General features: G+C 52.6%; 1 protein-coding gene across 2 annotated transcripts in view; it reads left to right on the top strand.

Moving 5' to 3' along the window:
* Tbc1d16 (TBC1 domain family, member 16) overlaps positions 1-22,858 on the top strand; it is an 85,727-nt gene that overhangs the window by 15,204 nt on the left and 47,665 nt on the right. For both annotated transcript variants that reach the window (XM_039087516.1, NM_001427508.1), the window contains exons 2-3: positions 3,270-3,505; positions 4,702-5,299. In XM_039087516.1, the coding sequence (XP_038943444.1) occupies positions 3,328-3,505; positions 4,702-5,299 (776 nt within the window). In that variant the 5' untranslated portion in view covers positions 3,270-3,327. The remainder of the gene's footprint in view (positions 1-3,269; positions 3,506-4,701; positions 5,300-22,858) is intronic.

The raw sequence follows: 22,858 nt of genomic DNA, 5'->3' as shown, positions 1-22,858 counted from the left end.
TCTTAGCCAGCTCCATGACTTGCTCAGTTTGCTTTCTTATACCTGGCGATAGCACCGCCCACAGTGACCTTCCCATACCAATCAATCAAGAAGACACGCCTACAGGCACGCCCACAGGCCAAGCCGACTGAGGCGGATTTCCCAGATGACTCTAGGTTGGATGAAGGTGATCAAAACTAAGCAGCAACCCAGTCAGGAGGATCTCGGACTCAAGAGCTGGTGATACAGCTAAACCGTAGAGCTTGTGCGAGGTCCTGCGTGAGATCGCCATTGTGGGATCGCCAGCAGCACACATGTAGGAGCAAGAGGCAGAGCTTAGCATTTCCGGATTTTGGCTTCTTTGGCTGCCCTAAGACGTTCACATACAAGGAGCCCGTGGACAGTAAGCGTTTATTCCTTCGTAGCTTTGGAAGCTAGAAACCAAGGCCAAGGTGCTGGCCAGTTTGTACCTTCTGAGGCTGTGAGGAAAATGACCCTTGACTCATCCCCCGGGCCTGGAGGTGGCAGTCTGCCAAGCCAATAGCTATGAAGGAAGATGTATCTGCCTCCAAATCCTTTCTTTTTCTGAGAGCCTCTGCCATCCTGGATTGAACACCAGTGACCCCCGATAGCTTGAATTCTGAGCTGGGGGTTAGGATCACAACATATGGAACTCAGAACGAGTCCAATCCACGAGGCCAGGGAGTGTGCTTGTGATGTAACCAAAAGGAAGATATAATTCCAGTGGGTGGGATTTTACACTTTTAAATTTCTGTATTTTTAGACCGGACATTGAAGATGCAAACGTAGTTTGCATCATGCTGTTCAAGGGGACGTGTTCATACATCTTCCTTTGTTCCTCTTCGCCACCCCCCTCTTTTCTTCTCTTCCTCATTCTCTTCTTCTTTTGCAGACAGGGTCTTACATACCCCAGGCTAGCCTTAACTCATAATGTAGACCTTCCAGCGATCTCTGGGATTGCACGCATGTGCAGACATGCAGGGCTTACGTCACGCTGGGGGTGGAGCCCAGGGCAGATGCTCTACCCACTGAGCTACACCTCAGCCTATCGTAACATTCATTCATTCATTCATTTATGTGAGTACACTGTCGCTGTCTTTAGACACACCAGAAGAGAGCATCGAATCCCATTACAGATGGTTGTGAGCCACCATGTGGTTACTGGGAATTGAACTCAGGACCTCTGGAAGAGCATCAGTGCTCTTAACCGCTGAGCCATCTCTCCAGCCCCCATCATAACTTTCTTGAATCTATTTTTCCCTAGTGCTAGAGATCAAACTAAAACAATTTACGTTCTAGCAAGTGTTTTATCACTCAGACATTGTTAGGAAAAGTTTTACTACATTGTGTGTGTGTGTGTGTGTGTGTGTGTGTGCGCGTGCACATACACAATGGTGGGCATATGGAAATCAGAGGTCAACTTTTGGGATCAGTCCTCTCTGCCCCGTGGGTCCCAGGGATCAAGCTTAGGTCAGCAAATGCCTTCACCTGCTGAGCCTTCAAGTTGCCCCACCCCCACCATTAACCAGGTCTTACACAGCGCAGGCTGTCCTTGAACTCACAGCTCTCCTACCTTGGTCTTCCAGATGCAGAAACTTCAGGCAGATGTTACGTCACCTAGTGCAACGAAAAAAGGGTTTCAGAGTTGAAAACAGACCAAGGGTTGCCTCTGCCCAGTGTGATGGAAACCAGACACCAGGCGGCAGGTTTAATTTAGATGAAAGAGGCAAAAAGCAAATCCATTTTGAAAATAGGAATTGTCTTACCAGAGTAAATGACCCTGGTTAATATGGAACAGATTTGCCATGGCTTGTCCAGAAGCAGCCAGGGCTCTCCAGAACATTGCGGGAGGGAGGCTGTCTGCACCCCCAGCCATCCTAGCGTGGAGAAGCGGGAGTTGCCTACATAGAGGATGAGGGCCTCCCACGTTCCGTGTCTCTTCCTCCCACGTGGTACCGGATGCCTGTGTTATTAAACGGAACGGCAGCAGGATGCCTCTCACAGCCGCCGCCCGGCTTTTGGAATCTCCCTCTGAACTTCCAGCACGTTCTTTTGATTATCCTCAGTGTGGCTAAACAGTGCCACGGAGGATGCTCTTGGTTTTCGGAAGCAGATGAGGGCTGTTGGCAGCCAAGCCTGGCGCTGATGCAGCTCCCTAAGTGATGTGGGGGAGGAGGGGCTCAGAGGAGGTGGTGCAAGCCTCTGCAGCCACTGTGGAGGCCAAGGCAGCCCTGGGCACCCCAGGGGGCAGGCAGGGACTGCTACAACACACCAGACTGAAGAGTATAAAATGTCTCACTGCACTTTTTTTTCATTTTTAATGATATGTTTTTTTTTTTTTTTTTGGTTCTTTTTTTTCGGAGCTGGGGATCGAACCCAGGGCCTTGCGCTTCCTAGGCAAGCGCTCTACCACTGAGCTAAATCCCCAACCCCTTTAATGATATGTTTTAAGAGCTACTCTTGCAGAGGTCCTGAGTTCAGTTCCCAGCCCCGCGTGGTGACTCACGACCTAATGGGAATCCGACGCTCTTCCGGTGTGTCTGAAAACAGCTACCGTGCACTCATATGCATTAAATAAATAAATAAATAAATATTTTTTAAAAAAATTAATTTCTGGCTGGAGAGATGGCTTAGCGGTTAAGAGCACTGACTGCTCTCTCAGAGGCCCTGAGTTCTAATTCCAGGAACCACACGGTGGCTCACAACCATCTGTAATGGGGTCCGATGCCTTCTTCTGGTGTGTCTGTAGACAACTACATTGTACTTATATATAATAAACAAATACATCTTTTTTAAAAATAACTTCAATAGTTTCTTTCTCTCTTTTTAAATATGGCTACTAGATAGTATTGCCTTGTTTACGTGGCTTGTGTAATTTCTGGGCCAGAGAAAGGTCACTCTTCCCCTTCTCTTTTCCCTTTTCTCCTTTTTCTAACTCCCTCCTCCCCTTCCTCTCCATTTTCCTCTTTCTCCTTCTCCTCTTCCCACCCCCTTGGTTTTTGAAGCAGCTGAGTGCTTGTTGGCAGCCAAGCCTGGTGCTGGCTCGGCTCCCTAAGTGATGTGGGGATGAGTGACTCAAAACCGTGGAGAGACGCCAGAGGCCTGTGGTAGGTTGGGCTTCGGGAGGCTGTACCGCACGGCCCCACAGCTCTGCGAGCGCCCTGTGCCAGCAGCATCCAAAAGCCACTGTAATACTGCTGGTGCGGTCCCGGGCAGGACGCAGACCAATATCCATGCCTCTGACCGTGATCTCCTCTCCTGCCCTGCAGGTCCTGACAAGCCCTGCCTGGGCCCAAGTGCGCGGAGGATGGAAACGTGCGTTCGGCCATGTCTCTGGGCCGCCTCCTTCGTCGGGCCTCCTCCAAGGCCTCGGACCTCCTGACCCTCACCACCGGGGGCAGTGGCGGGTCCCTCTCCGTCCTGGATGGAGAGGTCATCTACTCCAAGAACAATGTCTGCGTGCACGCACCCGAGGGGCTGCAGGGCCCTGGGGAGCACCATCCAGGTGAGGCAGGGGCTAGGGATGCCAAGCCAGGCCGGGGAGGCCCAAGGCCTGAGGGACCGGGTGATTCTTCCTTTTTGTTTGCCCTTCCCTGGACTCCAGCTTTTGAGCATCGATCGGCAGGGAGACCCAAAAGGGAAACCTAGATCTCTGTGTTGGACGTTTGTGTCACCTGTGACCATTCTTGGTCCACTTGTGGTCTCTCTCTGGGAATGGAGCTTCCCTTCGGCTGCCAGCGTTCTGGAGGCTCAGCCTCCCACATTCCCTTCAGCTGGCTGAAGGATTTCCTTAGACTTTCAGAGGCTCAACTTAGGGCGCTCTGGGATTGGTGGCTTTGATACAGAATGGAGTCTCAGAAGTAGCTTGTTTGGGAGGCTCAGTAAAGACATTTAAAAAGGGCTTAAGCACAGGGAGGATGAGACCTCAGCAAAGAGGCTCGCTCGGGAGTGTGCATGTGGGTTTCTCCATGGTGAGGTCCCAGCTGACTCAGCAGGCTGGAGTTCGGAGTCGCCTGTGCAGGGTTCTAGGCTGTGAGTTCTGAGCTTGGAGCGTCTGCTCACTCACGGATCTAAAACATCAGCTGTAAGCGCAGCGGCTCCCTTAGGGAGCCCTGCGCCCTACTTGTGGTGCTGGGAACGAGGGTCAAGGATGGATCTTAGGTCCTATCTGCGTCCCAAGACCATGTGACCGGAGGGTGTGGGAACAGCCTCCCCCTCACGATATGAACAGCTGGCTGAGTCTCCCAACCTCTGCCAGACACAGAAGTGAGCCAAGGGGATTTTGGCTGGAGTTCAAGTCCCCAGGGATATATGTGGTTAATGTTGCTGGCTCTTGCTTAAAGGGTTTTGAATCACAAAATCGGGGAAGCCTGGGGATGGTGTGTCATAGCCCAGGAATCGGGGTACTCCTCAACAACCTGAGGATGTGTTGGGAGATGCCAACCGCATCCCCCCTCACCAGAGTTTGATGCTGACAGCCTTAAAAGAGGCTCCTTCCTCAAACCCTATGTTTAAAACGACAAGCCAAGAAAGCCCTTGCTGACTGGAGGAGGCCCAAGTGCTATCCATCTGCCCATCTTGGATCTGGTTCTTGACATGATTGGGTCTCCCATCTGCCTCTCTCCCCCTGGTGCTGTGCATGTAGCTGGGATGCCACCTGCCCAACCAGCCCCTGACCACCTGCCCCACAACTCCCCACAGGGTACCTGTGTCTGTACATGGAGAAAGATGAGCTGCTGGGGGCTACCCTCATCCTGGCATGGGTCCCCAACTCTCGCATCCAGAGGCAGGACGAAGAGGCCCTACGCTATATCACCCCCGAGGGCTCCCCTGTGCGCAAGGCACCTCGTCCTCGAAGGCGTCGCACCACAAGCCTGGGGGCCACCTACCAACCCTCTCCCACAGAGCCAAGGCCTCCCCTGATTCCCAAAGACGAGGACATCCTGGTGGTGGTCCAGAACACGCAGGATTCTGTGCACATCAGCCCTACAGACGAAGATGGGGTAAAGCTGGCCCAGGGCCCAGAGGTGGATGGGCCCCTGCCCACCTCACAGCCTGTGCATAGTGACTCTGGGATCCTGTCTACAGTCAGCTCCCAGGATGGGACGGAGAATGGCCGGGAGCCACGGCCCGAGGCTGTGGAGGAAGAGGGCTCCTTGGAGTTGTCAGCTGATGGCGTGAGCCGGGATAGCTCCTTTGACTCAGACTCTGACGCCTTCTCCTCGCCCTTCTGCCTCTCCCCCATCAGTGCGGCCCTGGCGGAGGGGAACAGCTCTGCATTCCTGGAGAGTGAGGGCAGGTGAGTTCATGATGCAGACCCCCAAGACCCGAGCTGGGTTTTGGGGAGTGGTTCCAATATCACCTGCTTAGTCCATAAGGAGCAGTCTTAGGGCCACCACATGGTGACTGAGAAAGGCACCCGATTGGTCCCTGCGTTCATCTCCTCCAATTCCTCTCCTTCTCCATCCATTTCTCTTCCACAGTCTTGATACCCAGGACTACTGCCTGGTGGGGTGACCCCTGACCAGGGTCCCATTCGCAGGATCTTTGGACTTTTCTGTTCCTATTTGAGAACAAACTACTGCCTGTGACCCTGGGTGGCACTGTGAGTTCATGCGGTGTTGCCTGACCCACTTCTGGGCTCTGCTGACGACCTGACACATGGCCTGGTCTACTGGGATTCCTCCCTGTTTCCAGGTGCAGAGATAGAAACACAGCCCTGGGTGTTGGACAGTGGAATATGTGCAGCGTTCCCTCTGCTGAGTCAATGCGCCTGTGCCCCGTGGGGAGCACGTGCCTGGACTAATTGGCCAATGAGTGGGCTAGATGGCATATGCTGTAGTTTCAGGAGTTGGGAGGCAGGATGGCTTGCCTTGCAGAGGGTCCTCTGGCCTGGGGGCCCAGGGTGCTATGTCTGACCAATGAGGACTGTCACCATGTCACCACCCAGTGTCCTCGGGGTTCTTAGGTCCTTTTGTGTAACGGAACTTTCTCTGGGGAGATACAACACATGCATCTGCTCACCCCACATAGGGAGCCCACACGTCACAAAAGTGTGGACACCATCAGAGTCCAACTTGGTGAGCCGTGAGTCTTATTGAGTTTACTTACAGGAGTAGAAATGACTCAAAAACAGCTGCATCACCAATGCCCACCCAAGCATGAGTGACAGCTCACAAAGCTGGGAACCTAGAGCTCCTTTCTAGGCGCCTCAATAGGTCTACACCTCCTCCAGGCAGCTCTGCTGGTTTCTGTTGCTTGCAGCTGGTCTGGTCTCTTTGAGGGGTCTTTGCAGCATTTATCAGTCTCAGAGGGATTTTCAGTTTTTATTGTGTACTCTGGCAGGGAGGAGCCTGGTGAATCTAGTTGGTTTCAGGGACTTCCTGAAGCCTTTTGAGTTGTTTACCTTCCTGCTTAAGGAGCTTCCCTGGGAGATGGAATGTTTCAATCTGTAACTGTAAAACTCAGGTCCTCAGAGGTTAGTGCATGCATGTGTAACTGGGCAAACCGTAGACACCCAAGGATGAGCTCGTGTGACTCCAGTGTCTTCTGTATCCCAGACTTCGTGGTACTCAGCTTGTTAGATTTCAGTAGAATGACAATAATAAAGACGGTGGTGAGAGCGGGTGCTAGCCAGACAGTATGTGATTAAGTTTTGAGCTCACAGGGAGTGGAGATTGTGGTGGACATCGGTGCTGTAGCACACGGGCACCTAGGTCAATTAGATCTGGATTATGTGTGTTCATGCTATGAGCTAGATACTGGTGCTGCCCTACCCTCATATTCAGGGAAGGGAGTGAGGGAGGCTCAGGGGTCCCATGGCTTGTTGGAGGTTACTATCATGCCAATGCTGCAGTGAGCCAGTCAGCAGAGGGCTCTGCAGAGGCAGCACCTTGCTGGCTACAGCAGTTAGGAATTCAAGATGGAGTCTGTCCTGATAATACCTCGTTGATAAGACACGGTCTTCTAAAGCCCCAGGGGGTGATAATATTGGTCTTGGTGTTTGAGAATGCAGACAGAATGATGCAGTCAACCATAATGGGCATTCCAGGCCTGGTTCATTGAACCGGGATTTGACTAAGAAACCTTCAGTAACCCTTGGCTGGGCAGACTTGGGAGCTCCCCCTGGTGGTGCCACAGCAGCAGTGCAGGGTGCTTTCCGGTATTGCTACACACAGTGCCAGGCTGAGATAGAGGTGGCCTTGCTTGGCTTTCTCTGTAGCTTAGAGTCTGCAGCTGAGGGTGGGCAGACCTGAGCCTGCTCCCTGCCATGTGACCCATCAAGGTAGGAGCTGGGATCTAAGAATCGGGGCACAGGGTGTCGCTTAGTCCTGGCTCCCTGCTTAACATGGGTCTGGGGCAAGCTTCTTTTCCAGGATCCCCTGCCCTCGTCACTGTAAAATGCAGACCATAATATGCACTTTATGCCTGAACTGGAGCCCTCGGGTGCAATGACTCTTGGTCTCTGGGTTTTGCTTCCCTCCCTATTCTCTGCTTCTGGTGGCTGTGAGCCTCAGCTCCGGGGGCCCCGTGCATCTGGGTTTTGAGGGGCCATCTCCAGTTCCCCACAGGCAGAAGGGGGCACCTCTCACCTTCCTCTGCTCTTTCCCCTCTCTCTGGTTCCTGGATCACACCCTCAGGCCGAATGCCTGGTGTGCAGCCAGTGGCAGCTGGAGGTGGGCAGTAACTTCGGACCCCAAAGGAAGTGTCAGACCCTGGCCTTACTCCTGGCTGTGAGGTCTTGCACATCCGCAATGCAGCTGTCTTAGGGGGGTGAGGTGTATCTGAGAATCCCTCCTCAGGGCTGGTGGATGTGAGGGCAAGGCTGGGGTATGAGATCAGGGAACCTGGCAGCAGGGCTGTCCCTCTGCAGGAGATGGCTCCTGGGAGTGTACAGCTTCTCCCCTCCCCTCCCTAGGATGCACCCTGTGACTTAGCCTAGTGTCTGCTTAGCTGCCACATGGGGCCCCTGTAGGTCGACCACACTTGCCCTTCCTGCCGGATCAGTGTATCTTACCCGATGGCGTTGGAAAAGGGTTGTTGTAACAAAATGCCTGAGACTGAGTATTTAGAAAGAGAGAAAGGGGGCAGGAGAGATGGCTCAGCCGTTAAAGGCTAGGCTCACAACCAAATATATAAGAAAGAGAGAAAGGAGGACTGACCCTCTGTGATGGCACAGCAGCCATCCCAGGTTTTCGTGGCCAAGACTGAGTTCAATCTCTAGGACCTAAACGGTAGAAAGAGAAACCTCTCTCAAAAGTCATTCTCTGACCTCCACACAGATACAGCCCCTCTCTCCCCTCCTTCTTCTCTCCCTTCCTCCCTCCTCCCCCCTTCCCCAATACATTTAAAACAGGCTGGAAAGGTGGGTCAGTGGTTAGAGCAGTTGTTACTCTTGTAGAGGGCCAGCTTCAGTCCCCAGCACCCACACGGTGGCTCATGACCATTCTTAACTCCAGTTCCAGGCAATTCGGTGACCTTAAACCTCTGCAAGTGCCAGACGCAGACAAGCTACACACGCATGCAGGCAGGCAAAACACAAAACAAAACAACTGCGAACAAAAGGCTACATGATACGTAAGCTACTGTTTAGAGGTTGAAACCCTAGCCTGGTGGAGGATCATCTCTGGCCTCTAGTGAGGCGGCCCTGCTGGCTATATCGGGGGACACTAAAGTTGTCCTTAAAGACAGGAGACCAGATCACAGGATGGGGCTGGCTAGCTTCGTCCTGTCATTAATTTATTGATTTGCTTGCTTTATATCCTGACCGTAGCCCCTCCCTTCTTCCCTCTCTCCCTCCCTCCCTCCCTCCCTCCCTCCCTCCCTCCCTTCTTTCCTCCTCTCAGTCCCACCCTTCCAACTCACTCTCCCCTTCTCCTCAGAGGCTTGAATTCTGATCCTCTTGCCTTGCGAATGCTGGGACTATGACTGTGTAAACCACACTGGGTTTGTTCTATGCTAGGGATCCAATCCAGGCCTTGCACACTGGACAAGTGCTCTCCTGTCTGAGCTGAGTCCCCAGCCCCAAGCCTGCTTTTGCAGCACTGAGGAGTGAGCCCAGGGTCCCTTACCACTGAGATACATTCTCCGACCTTCTCTGAGTTTTCAGACAGTGGTCCGGCCTGAGTTTGAACTCACATGGTAGCTCAGGCAGGCCTTTAACTTTCTGTCCTCCTGCCTCAGCTTCTGAGTAGCTGGGATGACAGGCCTGGGCCTCCAGGTCTAATTCATCAGTATGTTTTGAACTCCCCAAGGAGTTTCTCTTTGCAGTGGCCTTGAGGACCATGACTGTGGAGAGGCCCAATGGAGAGCGGGTCCTGCGTGCTGGGCAGAGAGTGTTGGGGCTGAGGACTGGAGCACTGATACTGGGCAGGGGCTTAGCTCTGAAGACCTGAATGCATCTACCTGGTCTGCTCCTTCAATTCACAGAATTGAGTCCCAGGGAGGCCAGGCCAGGGCAGGACAGATAATCTGGCTCGTGGTTGCCCTCTAGTGGCCGAACTGAAGAACAGCATGTGCAGGCATAGTAGTGGCTGAGGATGGACAGACAGACCCGGCAATGTCAAGTCCCTCTCCATTTTGTTATTGGCAGGATGTTCATGGAAGGCCCGAGGAGTTAAAAGCATGCCAGGGTCCCTTGGGCTGTCTGTCTTTGCCCACTGCCTCCGGGATATAGCCCGGCAGGGCCTGCTTCTCAGTGAACCCAGCCATGTACTAAGTTCCGAGCTCTCTCTCTTGATTCCCCTCCCGTGTCACAGTGATAGCTTGCAACCCATGGTCTGTTGATTCAAGGCCTTGCTGGGAGTGGATGCCTGGGACTTGGCTCACAGGGATTGGGTTCTGGTGGTCTTGGTCTCCGTCTACCCCCCTGTCCCTTCTAACGTCAGGAAACACAGTTCTGCTCTGGTAGTGTCAAAGATGACACCATAGTCAGGGCCATCTGGTCACCTCTTCACCTCCAGGAGAAGTATGTCCCTTCTGAAGAACCAGCTTGGGTGTGCGCGTGTGTCTAGCTCGTGTGAGCATGTGGATAGTTTGTTTGTGTGAGCCTGTGTCTAGCTCATTGTGAGCTGGCCTTGAACTGGGAACTGGGGATAGAAATTAACATCATACATTCTTTTTGTCCTGTCCTGCTTCAAATGCCTTGTATGGAAAGGAAGAGACCGCTCAAATTTCAGAAAGAGGAAAGTGCACACAGATGTCTGAGGGAGCAAGGAAAGGGCCCACATACCCACCAGAAGGAAGGAATGCTAGCCAACCCCACTAGTAAGTGCTCCTGAGTGTCTGCTTCCCCTCAGCCTGTGACCCAACCCTACCTCTCCTAGCCCTGCAGCACAAGGCAAAAGAATCCAGTTCTGCTGAGAGCAAATTTCCAGAGACTCAAAACCAGGGTGGGGCTGGAGAGATCAGTCAGTTACAAGCATGGGGGTCTGAGTGCAGCACCAGTGTCACATAAACCCCTGATCCCAGCACTCATGAGGCAGAGAGAGGAGGATCCCTGGGGGCTCATGGGCCAGCCAAAGAGACCCTGTCTAAAACCAACAAAAAGGTAGGCTGGGGCGGGAGCAGAGGCTCAGTGGGTTAAAATACTCGCTGGGTGCTTTTCAGAGGACCGGGGAGGCTCAGCACCCACGTGGCGACTCACACCATCTGCAGTTCCAGTTTCAGGGATCCAGTGAGCTCTTCTGGCCTCCAGAGGTGCACGGACAGACACGCAGACAGAACAGCCATACGCACACATACACGCATGCACACCAGGAGGCACACGGGGTGACTGATGCCGTGTCTGAGCTTTGGGAAGAGCTGAGACCTAATGTGGCTGTTCGGCGGGGCTGCAGGACTCTGGCCATGGAAGAGAACAGTCCAGATCTGAGCTGTCCAATGTTGTAGTCCCTCATGCCACAACCCTTGTGAACCCCTGAGGTAGGGCACGTGCAACCAAGGAATTTTTTTTAGGATTTCTTTATTTCAGAAGAGGGCACCAGATCCCATCACAGATGGTCGTGAACTACCATGCAGATGCTGGGAACTGAACTCAGGACCTTGGGGAAAGCACTCAGTGCTCTTAACCACTGAACCGTCTCTCCTCAAGAATTCTTATCTTTTATGTTTAGGATCAGGGTCTCATGTAGCCTAGGCTAGCCTTGAATTCATTAATCAGGGGTGACCTCGAATGTCCGGCTGCAGCCTCCTGGTGTTACAGGTGTATGGTGCTGCTATTCCTAATGTATCTGGTGTTGGGGATGGACCCTGCATGCCAGACACACACTGCACCATCTGCGCCCCAGCCCTAGCTGCAGCTAAGTACTTTCATTGTGTGTTTTGAGTATTACTGGTTTAAACGGTATCTGTGGCCAGTGTTGGCTAGCTGTGTCAGGATAAAGACACGAGAGTGTGTAAAACACAGGCCAGTTATGAGGCAGATTTTAGTTTTACACATCTTATTTTGTGGTTATATTAATCTTAGAAAGAAAGCCAATTTTCTTTTTTTTTTTTGTTCTTTTTTTCGGAGCTGGGGACCGAACCCAGGGCCTTGCGCTTCCTAGGCAAGCGCTCTACCACTGAGCTAAATCCCCAACCCCAGAAAGCCAATTTTCTAAAAAATAGCCCTAAGGTGGACGGGATGGCACACACACTTGGAGACAGAAGCACACCGACCTCTGTGAGTTCAGAGGCCAGCCTGGTCTACACAGGGTTCCAGGACAGCCAGGGCTATGTAGGGAGACCTGTCTCAGAACAGATAACCCAGAGATGGGCGTGGCTTGGCATTTAAAGGCGCAGACTGCCTTTGCAGACGGACAAGGTTCAGTTTCCATCACCCACATAGTGGCTCATATCAGCCTGTAACTCAGGCTCCAGGGGATCTGACCTCCCAAAGCACCAGACATGCTTGTGATGCACACACACACACACACACACACACACACACACACACACACGCACGCACAAAGACAAAACACATAAAAAAGCAAATTAAATCTAAAAAAAATTTTTTTTCATGACAAAAAAACTAGCAGTGAGGGCAGACACGGATGGCTTTAATTCCTAGGATCTCATCTGAGCCTTCTCCCTGGGGACAGCGAGGGCCAAGCTCTCTCTCGACACGTCCTTTCTGTCATTCCTGGTATATATTCCCAGGGTGCCTGACCCCGTGAAGGATTGGTGTTTAGGTGAGAGACAGATGTGGTGGCTTTGAGTCCCCAGCAGGGTTGTGGCTTCCTCCGCAGGTTCTGTGTTCCTGCAGGCCTGCTTGGGGCCCAGAGGAGCCTGGCTCAACCTCAGAAGTAAACAGGCATCTTGGGCAGGGATCCTGGACAAGGTCCGCTGGCCACCCCCACCCCCCACCCAGGTACTTCTGGGAATTGCTGCCCCAAGCAACCTTCCTGTTTCCTGGCCTTATTGCTGGAGCTGGAACACTCCTTCCCTCCTGCTGAAGCCCCAGCCACTGTAAGTGGAGGAAACTTTGCCCTTGAATGGGCCATATAGGAGGGTTTACTTATCTATGTATGTATGTGTGTATGTATATATATATGTATGTGTGTGCATGTATGTACATACGTATGTATGTGGACTTCAGAAATTGCTTCCTGTCAGGCAGTTCATTGTGCCCACACACCTGTGTGGGGTGCGTGTGTGTGTGTGTGTGTGTGTGTGTGTGTGTGTGTGTGTGTTCATCTGGAAGGGAGGGCACACCCGTGTGGCCTTCACATGTATGGGTGAGCATGTGGAAGGGAGGGTTAACATAGGATGTCTTCTTTAATTGCTTGCTGGCCACCTCAGGTTTTCCAGACAGGGCCTCTCATTCAGCACGGCTAGCTAACAAGACAGGATCTTCCTGTCTTAGCCTTCTCAGAGCCGAGATTAAGGTTCTCAGCTTTTCAAATGGTGCTAAGCGTCAAACTCAGGTCCTCGGCCCCTTGTGCCTCACTGTTCTGTTTCTTCTCGTCTCATTTGTCCAGGCTGGGTTTGAACTCCATGCATAGAAGGTGTGACGTCGAAATTCTGATTCTTCCGTGTCTAAGTGTCATGAGCTGGGGTTATAGGGGTTCATCAGCACAATTGGCTTGTCTATAGGATCTTGATTTATTCTCTCCTCTCTCCTCTCTCTCTCTCTCTCTCTCTCTCTCTCTCTCTTTCTCTCTCTCCCTCTCTCTCTCTCTCTCTCTCTCTTTCTCTCCCTCTCCCTCTCTCTCTCTCTCTCTCTCTCTCTCTCTTTCTCTGTATCCGTGTGTGTGTGTGTGTGTGTGTGTGTGTGTGTGTGTGTGTGTGCTTGCTATGGGCAGGAAGTTACCCTTGGAGGCCAGAAGAGGGCATGAGAGTTACGGATGGCAGTGAACCACCTGATGTGGGTACAAGAAACTAAAGTCAGATCCTTTGGAGGAGCAGTAAGTGCTTTTAACGGTTGAGCCACCTCTCCAGCCCCTGTCAATGGGGTCTTGAAAGCCCCATGGGGTCCCCAGAGTCCCCAGGGTGTCTGCCCTAGCATCACATAACCCAGTGGAACTCTTCCTTTTACTAATGTTTATCCGATGTAAATTCTAATGAGGTGGCTTCTTTCACAGGGAGCGGGGGGGGGGGGGGACAGGTTTCCTGGAAGCCACATGCAGAGCCTGGAACAGCTACTGCGGTGGATGCCACGCAGGTGTCACGCCTGACTCTGTCGGCACTCGGGAGGGGTCAGCCCTCCTTGATGGGTGAACATGGTGGAGTAAATGGTCTAAGTGTTTTTGCCTTTGGGAGGAAACAGGTCCATAACAAGGCATCAGCTCAATGGCTGAATTATTAATGACGTTATCACGCATGGTTGGCGTGGCGACCTCTCACAGAGGGGAATCCGAGGATCCATGAAGGTTCTAGAATCAGTAAACTTGCTGGAATCATGAGCCTAGAAGTGCGGGTGCCTCGGTGCTGCCACAAAGGTTCCTGGCACCCACCCATCGCCCCAGCCCTGCACCAGGTGGCAGGCGTGTGCCAGCCCCTAGGTTGCTTCCTGAATGACCAAATGATCTCTTTCTGTACGACCGTCATGCACAGGGAGGCATGCCCAAGGAGGAGTGGATACCCTTCCAGGGTGAGCAAGCCAGGAGGAACACACAGGAACAGCCTTGGCAAGCCCTCCCTTCCCTCCCCAGAGCTGCTCAGTGCTCTGAGAAGAGGAGAAACCAGAGGGGAGAGAAGGGCAGAAGGGTCCAGAGTCAGGAAAGGACAGGTGAGCAGGTAAGGTAGGGAACGGGGCAGGCCCTGGTGGCCTTTGGGTGGCTCAGTCACACTGAGGACCGGGAGGTCTGGGATAGGGGTCAGGTACTAGAGGCTGGTCTATGGGTGCTATCCCCTGCTGGTGTCAGGGAGGTGAGTCCTGTAGAGATCAAGGGAAGGTAGCAGCCAGGAATCCCGAGGGTGCCCAGGAGGGGTGGATCGTCCTGAGCCCTGTTGTGGGCTGCCGCAGGTGTTTAAGCCGCCTACCACCCCTGCCTTTCAGGAAACACTGGGGAGACCCGAACATCCCTCCATCCAGGCGCAGGAGGCTGCTGCTTCCGGGAGCCGTTGTTTGGGCTTGTTTGCGCTTCTGCAGCCTGGAGCTGCGATTTATTTCTTTAAAACATCCCCTCACTCGACACCCTGCAATCTGTTCCGCGCTGCGGAAGACTCGTCTCGCCTTATGTTTCTGTAGCACTTGGCAGGCTCCTTGCGGAGGCTGGCCTTCCCCAGCCCACCCCCAGTCGAGGTGGCTGTCCCCACCTGCACCTCCATCGTGAAGGGTAGCCCTTCAGGGGTTTCCCGGGAGCTTCAGGGAGGGTAGCCCTTCAGGGGTTTCCCGGGAGCTTCAGGGAGGGTAACCCTTCAGGGGTTTCCCCGGGAGCTTCAGGGAGGCACCACAGCAGCAGGTCTGAGACCATGGGACCTGGCTCACGTACCCCCCAGAGATGACTAGAAACAGTCAGGGGTGGATGTCTCACTGTCAGGCCGTGAAGTCGAGGGTGCCCAGGCAGCAAACCGGGCCCTCAGTTGCTGGCTGCTCTTCAGCTTCCTGCTCATTAGCAGGCGTTGGCTGCCACCCACTTCAGGAACTCCGAGGCACTGCCAAAGAATTTGGACTGGGTCTCGACAGCACCCGGCCCTTCCATGTGCTACTCGATGTACACATGTGTTTGGCTCATGCATGACAATGGGAGGAGCTGTGGGCTGGGGCCCAGGGACCCGGCTCGGTCTGCAGCCTGGTACATTTCATAGCCAGATACCTAGGTGTGAAGTGCGCTAGATCTGCCATCCCCAGTGTGACCTCAGCAAGGTTTTTCACTTCCTAGCCTCGGTCTCCCCACCTGTGAAATGGGACCTTGGTGAGGGCGTGCGGTGCATGCAGAGCCCTGGCTGTGAGCCCCACACAGTGGGCGCCACTCACTGTTGCCATGGTGACCAGACTGACAGGTGGCACCTTTAGATGCCCAACATTCTTCAGCTCTCTGCTCAGTTTGGTATGGGCGTCCCAGGGTCAGCATGACAAAGAGCTGTATCCAACCACCGAAGAGGAGAGAAATACATCCTTTCACACTCGAGGCTCTAGTTCCTGCAGTCTTCAGCCTCTGACTTCGCTGTAGTCACATGACCTTGCCCTGCCTGTGTGCACACTCCCCTCTTGATCACCTGTCTTTTGCACTTCATTCCCAGTTGGCCTCTGAGGCAGGTCAAGTGGGTCTTGTTCTAAGTGACAGGTGAGTGGGGCCTGAGGAAAGACATTAATTTGCCTTAAAAATGACAAATTGGAGCCGAACCCATGGCTTAGTGGTTAATCTCAGCACCCACGACCATCTGAAACTCCAGGTCTGGGAGATCCGATGTTCTCTCCTGGCCTCTGTGGACACCAGGCACACTAAGTGACACAGACATACATTCAGGCAAAAATGAAACTCATGAACATAAAAGACAAATAGATCTTTTTAAAAGCTGCCAAAAGTGTTGGGCGTGGTGGCTCACACCTGTAATCTTAGCAGGGAGGCGGAGGCAAGAGACCTGCCACAAGTGGGAGGCCGGTGTGGACTACATAGCAGGTCCTTGTTTCAGAGAAAGAAAAAGGATGTGAGTCTGTTTCAGGAACTCGGGGAGAATTTTTGATGCTGCTGGGCGGTGGTCATTGTTTTCGTGTGGATATATTTTCCTCCTGGCCTCTCGGTGGATTCTGACTGAAACTACACTCTCTCTCAGGGACTGGAGGATGGGACAGAAAGCTGGCATTTTGTGCTTTGTGGACCAGATGGGCACTGCTGCTGTGTCTGAATGCCACCTTGTGTGCCAAAAGCTTCCACCCAAAATATGCAAATGTCCCCCCACCCCCGGTGAGCCTCACCACAGACACAGGGATATAAGCTTTGAATGGCATTTGTAAAGCGTGAAAAAAAAATATATAAATATATTTTCTTTCAACATTTAAGATATTCAGGCTTAAAGCAGGTGTGGCACATGGCTTTAATCCTAGTACTCAAAAGGCAGAAGCAGGTAGCTCTCGGTGAGTTCAAGGCTAACCTGGTCTAGTTCCAGGACAGCCACGACGCCAGTGAGAACCCTCTCAAAACAAACAAATAAACAAAATGAAACCCAAAAAATATATGGACCGGAGACGTATTATGGAACCCGGGGGTAGTCTCCAGCACTTTATAAACCAGCTGGGGTAGACATGCCTATCGTCCCAGCATTCAGAGCAGGAAGGTCAGAAGTTCAAGGTCATCCTTGGATTCGTGGTTAGAGGCCAGCCTGGGAGACAGGAGACTTTGTCCTAAACAAGCAAGCAAGAAAGCCGAACGTATGTGTCGGAGTGGAGAGAAGGAAGTCTGTTAATGGAATATTTGAGAATCAGGCATGGCGGCACTTACCTGCACTTCCAGAACTCCAGAGGCCAAAGGTTGTGAAGTAGAGGCCAGATGGGCTGCATGATGAGCCTTGTCTCAGACAAAAGAAACATCAGGACCAGAGAGATGGCTCGGCATGTCAAGGCTCCGGTGTCATACCTGATGGCCCACATTGGGTCCCAGGCCCTTCATATGGAAGGAGAGAACTGAGTGCTGCAAGTCTGACTTCTGCATGTGTGCGCGAGCATACAAATAAGTGAATGAATGAAATAAAAGAACAAAGACTGATTGCCTGGCTCCTGGGCTGAGTAGACAGACAGCAGCCTGGAGACAGACAGTGGCCTGGACTTTGCCTGGCCCTGGTCTAGGCCAAGCACTACCCAGTAGAAACACAGTGGATAACCTTTGCCCCATCCCTCAGGGTGGCATCCTGGATATGCCCTCACTTGGCCTCTATTCAGTAAAGGAGACTGAGGAGGCCTGTGGGTGTCCTATCTACAGGCACAGTCTCTATAAATCTCTCTCTCTCTTTCTTTCTCTCTCTCTCTCTCTCTCTCTCTTTCTCTCTCTCTCTCTCTCAAGAGAGAGAGAGTGTGTACACATGTGAGTGCAGTGCCCACAGGGTCAGAGGCTTCAGATACCCCGTAGGTGGAGTTATAGATGGCTGGGAACTGCCTGGAACAGAACCCAGGAACCTTTGGAAGAGCAGCATGTTCTCAGCCAAGTCACTGCTCCGGCTCCTGTGTGATACATCTGAACATACCCTGTTGCTGTCTTTTGTCTTTTAGCCTCTTCCCTCTGACTCCCTTTGTCCTCTGCCTCTTCCCTCTGACTCCCTTTGTCCTCCCAAATAGTTCCCCATCCTACTTCCACGGCTGCTTGTGACTCACTGAATTTAATTAGAGCTGCTCGCATGAGCATGGCTGGGAGGTTCCTTACTGGATCTGACTCTATGGCTACACCACTCAAGATCTCCCCCCTTTCATCCCCAACAACCATTTACTACCCAGAGCTCCTGGGAAGGGGGATGTTGGGTCCTCACAAGCCCCCTGCCCTTGTTCCTGATGGAATGTTGACTGGTCTTGTGCGGGTCTCAAGTTGGGGAAACACCACCATTGTGGATTACAAGATGGCCTTTCTCTACTCTCCTCCCCACCCTCCAGCTCCTTCCTCCTCCCTGACCTCTCTGAGGCTTGGAGGAAGTGATACAGGGGTCCTATTTAGGGACCAGCATTCAAGATGCAGTTTTCTGCATCCCCACCAAGGCTGGTTTTGAACTCGGAGACTCCAGCAATCCCGTTCCCTGAGCCTCTTGAGTAGCCATTGGAACTACCTGACTTCGAGTGTTTGAAACCATCTGGACATGTGTGCGGCTGTGCCCTAGGATGCCCATGGTCTCTTCCCACTGATGGCCGGGGGGTTTGCTTCTATCATCTGCCATCTCCATCCCCTTGGTCAGAGTGTCCCTCCGCACCAGAGTGCTGATGTTTGCTTCTCTCTCTCTTGAATTTCAATAGTTTTTAAAATTTATTTTAGAGACTAGGCTTTTGTTGAACATGTGTGTCTTATCAGTGTTCCCTTCTGTGGCTCACATCACTGATGCCAAGTCTCGGAACCCCTGGTCTGGCTGGGGACTGGAAGCCGTTCAGGCGTTTCCCTGCTCTGTGGCTTTGTGTCTGTGGCCCATTTGAGTTAACTTGGGTGTAAGGTGTGAGGTTTGTTTTCGGGCTGTGCGTGGGCCCCAGCAGCACGTGTTGGAAAGACATCTTTGCCTGCAGAGTCCTGTCTCTCTGATGTCATGGGGGGATGCTTGTGTGGGTCATTGTCTTTATTTTTAAAGATCACAATCATTCCTTCCCCTCTTATCTCTCCAAACCTTCCCATGCTGTCCCATTGAAATTTATAACCTTTCCTTTAATTGTTGATACATACGTGTGTGTTTGCATCTGTGCATCTGTGCATGTGTGCATGCGTGCGTGTTCCTAAGGATGTAAATACAATCTGCTCAGGCTGTTTAATGTTACTCATATGTACGTTTTCATGGCTGACCACTGTATAATCAGCTGGCGTGCCCTTCCCTCTCCAGCTCTCAGCATTCCTTAGTTGCCTGTTGTAGTTCTTCCTCTGTGTGGGATTGAGGCCTCATGGGTGTTCCTGATCCTCATCAGCCCATTCTCGTTCCTGTCATGTTTAAGTAAAGTTAGGGAGACTTTATGGGTGCGGCTTCTAACGTTTCTAAGAGATACAATGTTGCAGCACATGGCTATGTTGTTAAAAACAAAAGGGAAACATCAAATGAACCATTGAAACTACCCAGGTGTTCAAATCAGTATCCAGTTCGGTATGGGGTCTGTACAGTCACCCACAGAAGCTTTGCGTCCTGTCTTCTCACTGCCCTGTGCCCGGTGTACTCAGAACAGAGCCCAGTATAGCATTGCTGCCCTCTGGGCATCAAGAATGGCTCATGACCCGTAATGGCCTTGGTTCAGTGCACTGTGTTGTCCATGACTCGGTTTAGGGCTCTTTGTGGTCCGTTGTTTAGGGACTGACTTTGTCCATGGTTAGGGCCCCTCACTGTCTGTGTCTCAGGACCCTGAATCATTGGGGGCTCACTCTACTCAGGGGACTGGGCTGTGGCTGGGAGCCCTACATTTTCCACGGCTTTGAGCCCTCTGTGGTTCAGTGTGGGTCTGTACTGTTGAGGTCTCCCCCTACCTGTTTTCTGCCAGACTTTTCCTTTGTAGGAGTCATACGGCTTCTAGAAAGAGGGCCTTGCTGGCTCACCGCCCCTGTTACGAAATTCTACGGCCTCGACTCCTCCCCTTTCTGACCTGAGATTCCAGAAGTCACCTTCGAGGGAACTGGACTCCAGAGAGATGGGGGGTGGGGGGAATGTCGGATGGTCAGGTTTATCTTGAACTCGACTCTGCTATCAGCAGAAGCTGGCAGGTCTTAAACAGCTGAATGCTTTCTGCTAAAGGTACTGGGTCACCAAGGAAGGAAGTAAACCAGTGTTCCTAAGCTTAAGATGCAGTTCCCAAGAGACAAGTTGTTCCCCTCCTGCCCCCAACCCCTGCCCTCCCCCTTGCCCAGGGCACCTGAGCCAGGGCTGGGATCTTCTCCACAGCCTACTGGGGTCCCTGATGTAACCTAGCCGACTGGTTGCACAGGCTCCTGCGGCTCACTGGGGCCTGTGCTCAGCGTTCAGGAGCTGCCCTGGGGAGCCGGCAGCTGTTGGCCTGTCTCTTGCATCAGCAGCTCTGATTGTCAAGGCCAGCCTGAGGTCACAGCCACCCTTAGGGGATGACGAGGCAGCTCATCGGGCATCCGGGAGATCATACAGTACCTCTAGGGGCCCAATCTGGCTGTCGTAATGTAACCAACACATGACGAAACCCTCAGAAACCTGGGGGCTTTTGTCCTGAGGTGCAGCAATCTTTATCTGCCTCTGGCTTGCATGCCTACACTTTGCAGCTGAGCAAATGGCACCTTCTGTTTCCGCTCACATATCCTGTCCCTAGGCATACAGGGCATGGGGCTCCTGCTGACCCCTCACTCCCATACAGAATGTGCCCCCCCCCCCCGTTTCAGGGAACCACAAGGACAGTCGCCCAGCCTTACTCAGCCACACTTCGCTTTGAACAGTCATCCCGTAGCTTTGATCTTCCTTAGCTACCAAGGGTAAAACAGATGGCCTCTAATGGTGGACAAAACCCTGGGCCATGTCTCAGCTCTGCCTGTCCACTGCACGATGGGGCTAACACCTGACCCTCCTACAAGACAGCCCTTGGGAGAAGCTTGGGACCATAGGTCCTGAGCTGAGTGTCTAGCTCCAGTCTTTGATGGAGCTCCAGCTGGGCTTATGTTTGTTCTAGTACCTTCCTTACCCTTGAGTCCCAGGAGAAGAGAAATTGAGACCGTTCTGGGGAGTTTATCACCTAACTCTGTTCCGTTTTATTCCGTGGTTCTTAGACATAAGTTTCCAACCCTTGAGAAAGCTGGTTTATCCCGGACTGCTCAGGAACCAGTAACCCATGCCGGCGGAAGGCTAGGGTGTGGGACTATAGATGTGGGAAGACTCTGGAGGAAGAGTGAGGTTGAAAGCTTTGTAGGTCACTGGACGAAGCAGCTGTGCAAATCCTGGATGAAGGAAGCCAGGGCGTACAGAAGTAGGAGCTAAAATATGAAGAGGGCAGCATGGGGAGATGGAGAAAGCACCAGGATCCGCCGCATGGCAAATATTTAGACACAGCAAGGTTCATGTTTAGTCATTCAGTCTTTCTCTCTCTGAGTCTGGCAGCCATGTTGGGGCCATTGTCAAGTGATAGTCTCCTTCCCTCGGGGCTTCAGGGGTTTGCAGTTCCAAAGACCACTATTTTATTTGGGTCACAGACTTCCCCCCTTGGGAGATGTGGGAAGATGGTCCTCACAGGTAAGGCTCCATGACCAGCATGCATCCCCATCTATTAGTCTCCCTGGCGGGGGTCAGTTCTGAGAGCGGCAGGGCCACAGCTGCCAAGATCAGTAGTGGGTGCTCAGGGAGGGATGTCAGGGAGGGTTACAGCCTGCACCAGGACCACCTGGGGTGAATTGCCTTGGGAGGAGCTGAGAAACATCTGTCAGGATGGGCAGTGGCCGTGGCTGAGGATGTCCTGGGCACAGGGCATGGTAACCCCCAAAGGGGGCCCCAGCTCCTTGCAGAACGGTGGTCACCTCTTACCACAGTGTAGGGTTTGAGTACTACAGCCCCAACCTTCCCTCTTTGCTGTGCCAGGCAAACAGTAAACCACAGAAGCATTTCTGTCCCCAGAAATTCTATTGTGTGGATGTATGGAGGGATCTCCGGGTGCCCAGCAGATGGCAGGCTTCTCCCAGATCAGCAGGGGCCATCCACCCATTCCTTCCTTCTGGACACCACACCCTTTCCCTCCTGTTCTTGGTTTTAGGGAACACCAAACAGCCCGGGCAGCAGATGAGACCCTCCGGAAGGCAGTTGTCATGGCAACTGCTTTCGTTTGGTCGGTAGGGACACACTCAGGTCCAGACCTGGCTCCTTGCTGTGGCCTGACTGAGACCACAGCCTGCCTTCCACTTCCTCAACGCCTCTGCCTCCTCTTTGGGTGGTGGTGAATGTCCCCACTGCTCTAAGCTAGCCACAGCCTCTTTAGAGACCAAACAGGTTCCAAACTGGCTTGGCCGCTGGCCCCAAGGAAAGGCAAGTGGTTGATGTCTCACCTGGAGTGGGTGGCCAGCTGGATACGGCCTCCTTCCTATCCTGTCTACCTATCTCTGTGGGCACATAACCCACCAACACAGGCCCACTGACTCAAGGGTGCCTTGTCCAGGGTTGACTTGTGCCTTCTGCCCCGCCCCAGTTTTCTGAGATATGGTCCCATGTCCCAGGCTGACCTCAGACATGATATGTAGCTGAGGTTGACTTTGGTCCTGCTGGTTCTATTACCAATGCTGAAATTTCCGGTACATGTCATTGAGGCAGGTTTTGTGTGTATGTGCACAAACGTGTGCACATGTGTGCAGAGGCCCACATATGCTGACACTGGGTGTCTTCTCCAGACATTGAGGCAGCTTTCTTGTTTAAACTGAGAGCTAGTCTAACTAGCTTGCTCCAGGGATCCTGTCTTTGCCCCACGGCTGCCGGTTTAGAATGGCATGGATCCAGGGCCTATGGATTTGTACTCCGGTCTTCACACTTGTGTAGCGAAATATTTTACCTGCCTTCAGAACATTTTTTTTAACTGTTATTTTCATGTAGATGGTTCACGGTCTACATAGCAGTGTCAGAAATAAAGAGGAGGGGTTGGAGAGGTGGCCCGGCAGGTAAGGGTACTGTTACTCTCGCAGAGGACTCAGTTCCTCTGCACCCACATGGTGACTCCCAGTCAGCTCTAAATCCAGTTCTAGTGGCCTGATGCTCTCGTCTGTCTTCTGTGGGTACCAGGACACATGTGTAGCGCACAGGCAAAACTCGTGGAACTAAAATAGATATATATCTTTAG

The sequence above is a fragment of the Rattus norvegicus genome, chromosome 10 (genome assembly GCF_036323735.1).
Source record: "Rattus norvegicus strain BN/NHsdMcwi chromosome 10, GRCr8, whole genome shotgun sequence".
Taxonomy (NCBI): Eukaryota; Metazoa; Chordata; class Mammalia; order Rodentia; family Muridae; genus Rattus; species Rattus norvegicus.
Note: the sequence above shows the minus strand (reverse complement) of the source record. Positions and strands in the feature narration are given on the sequence as shown.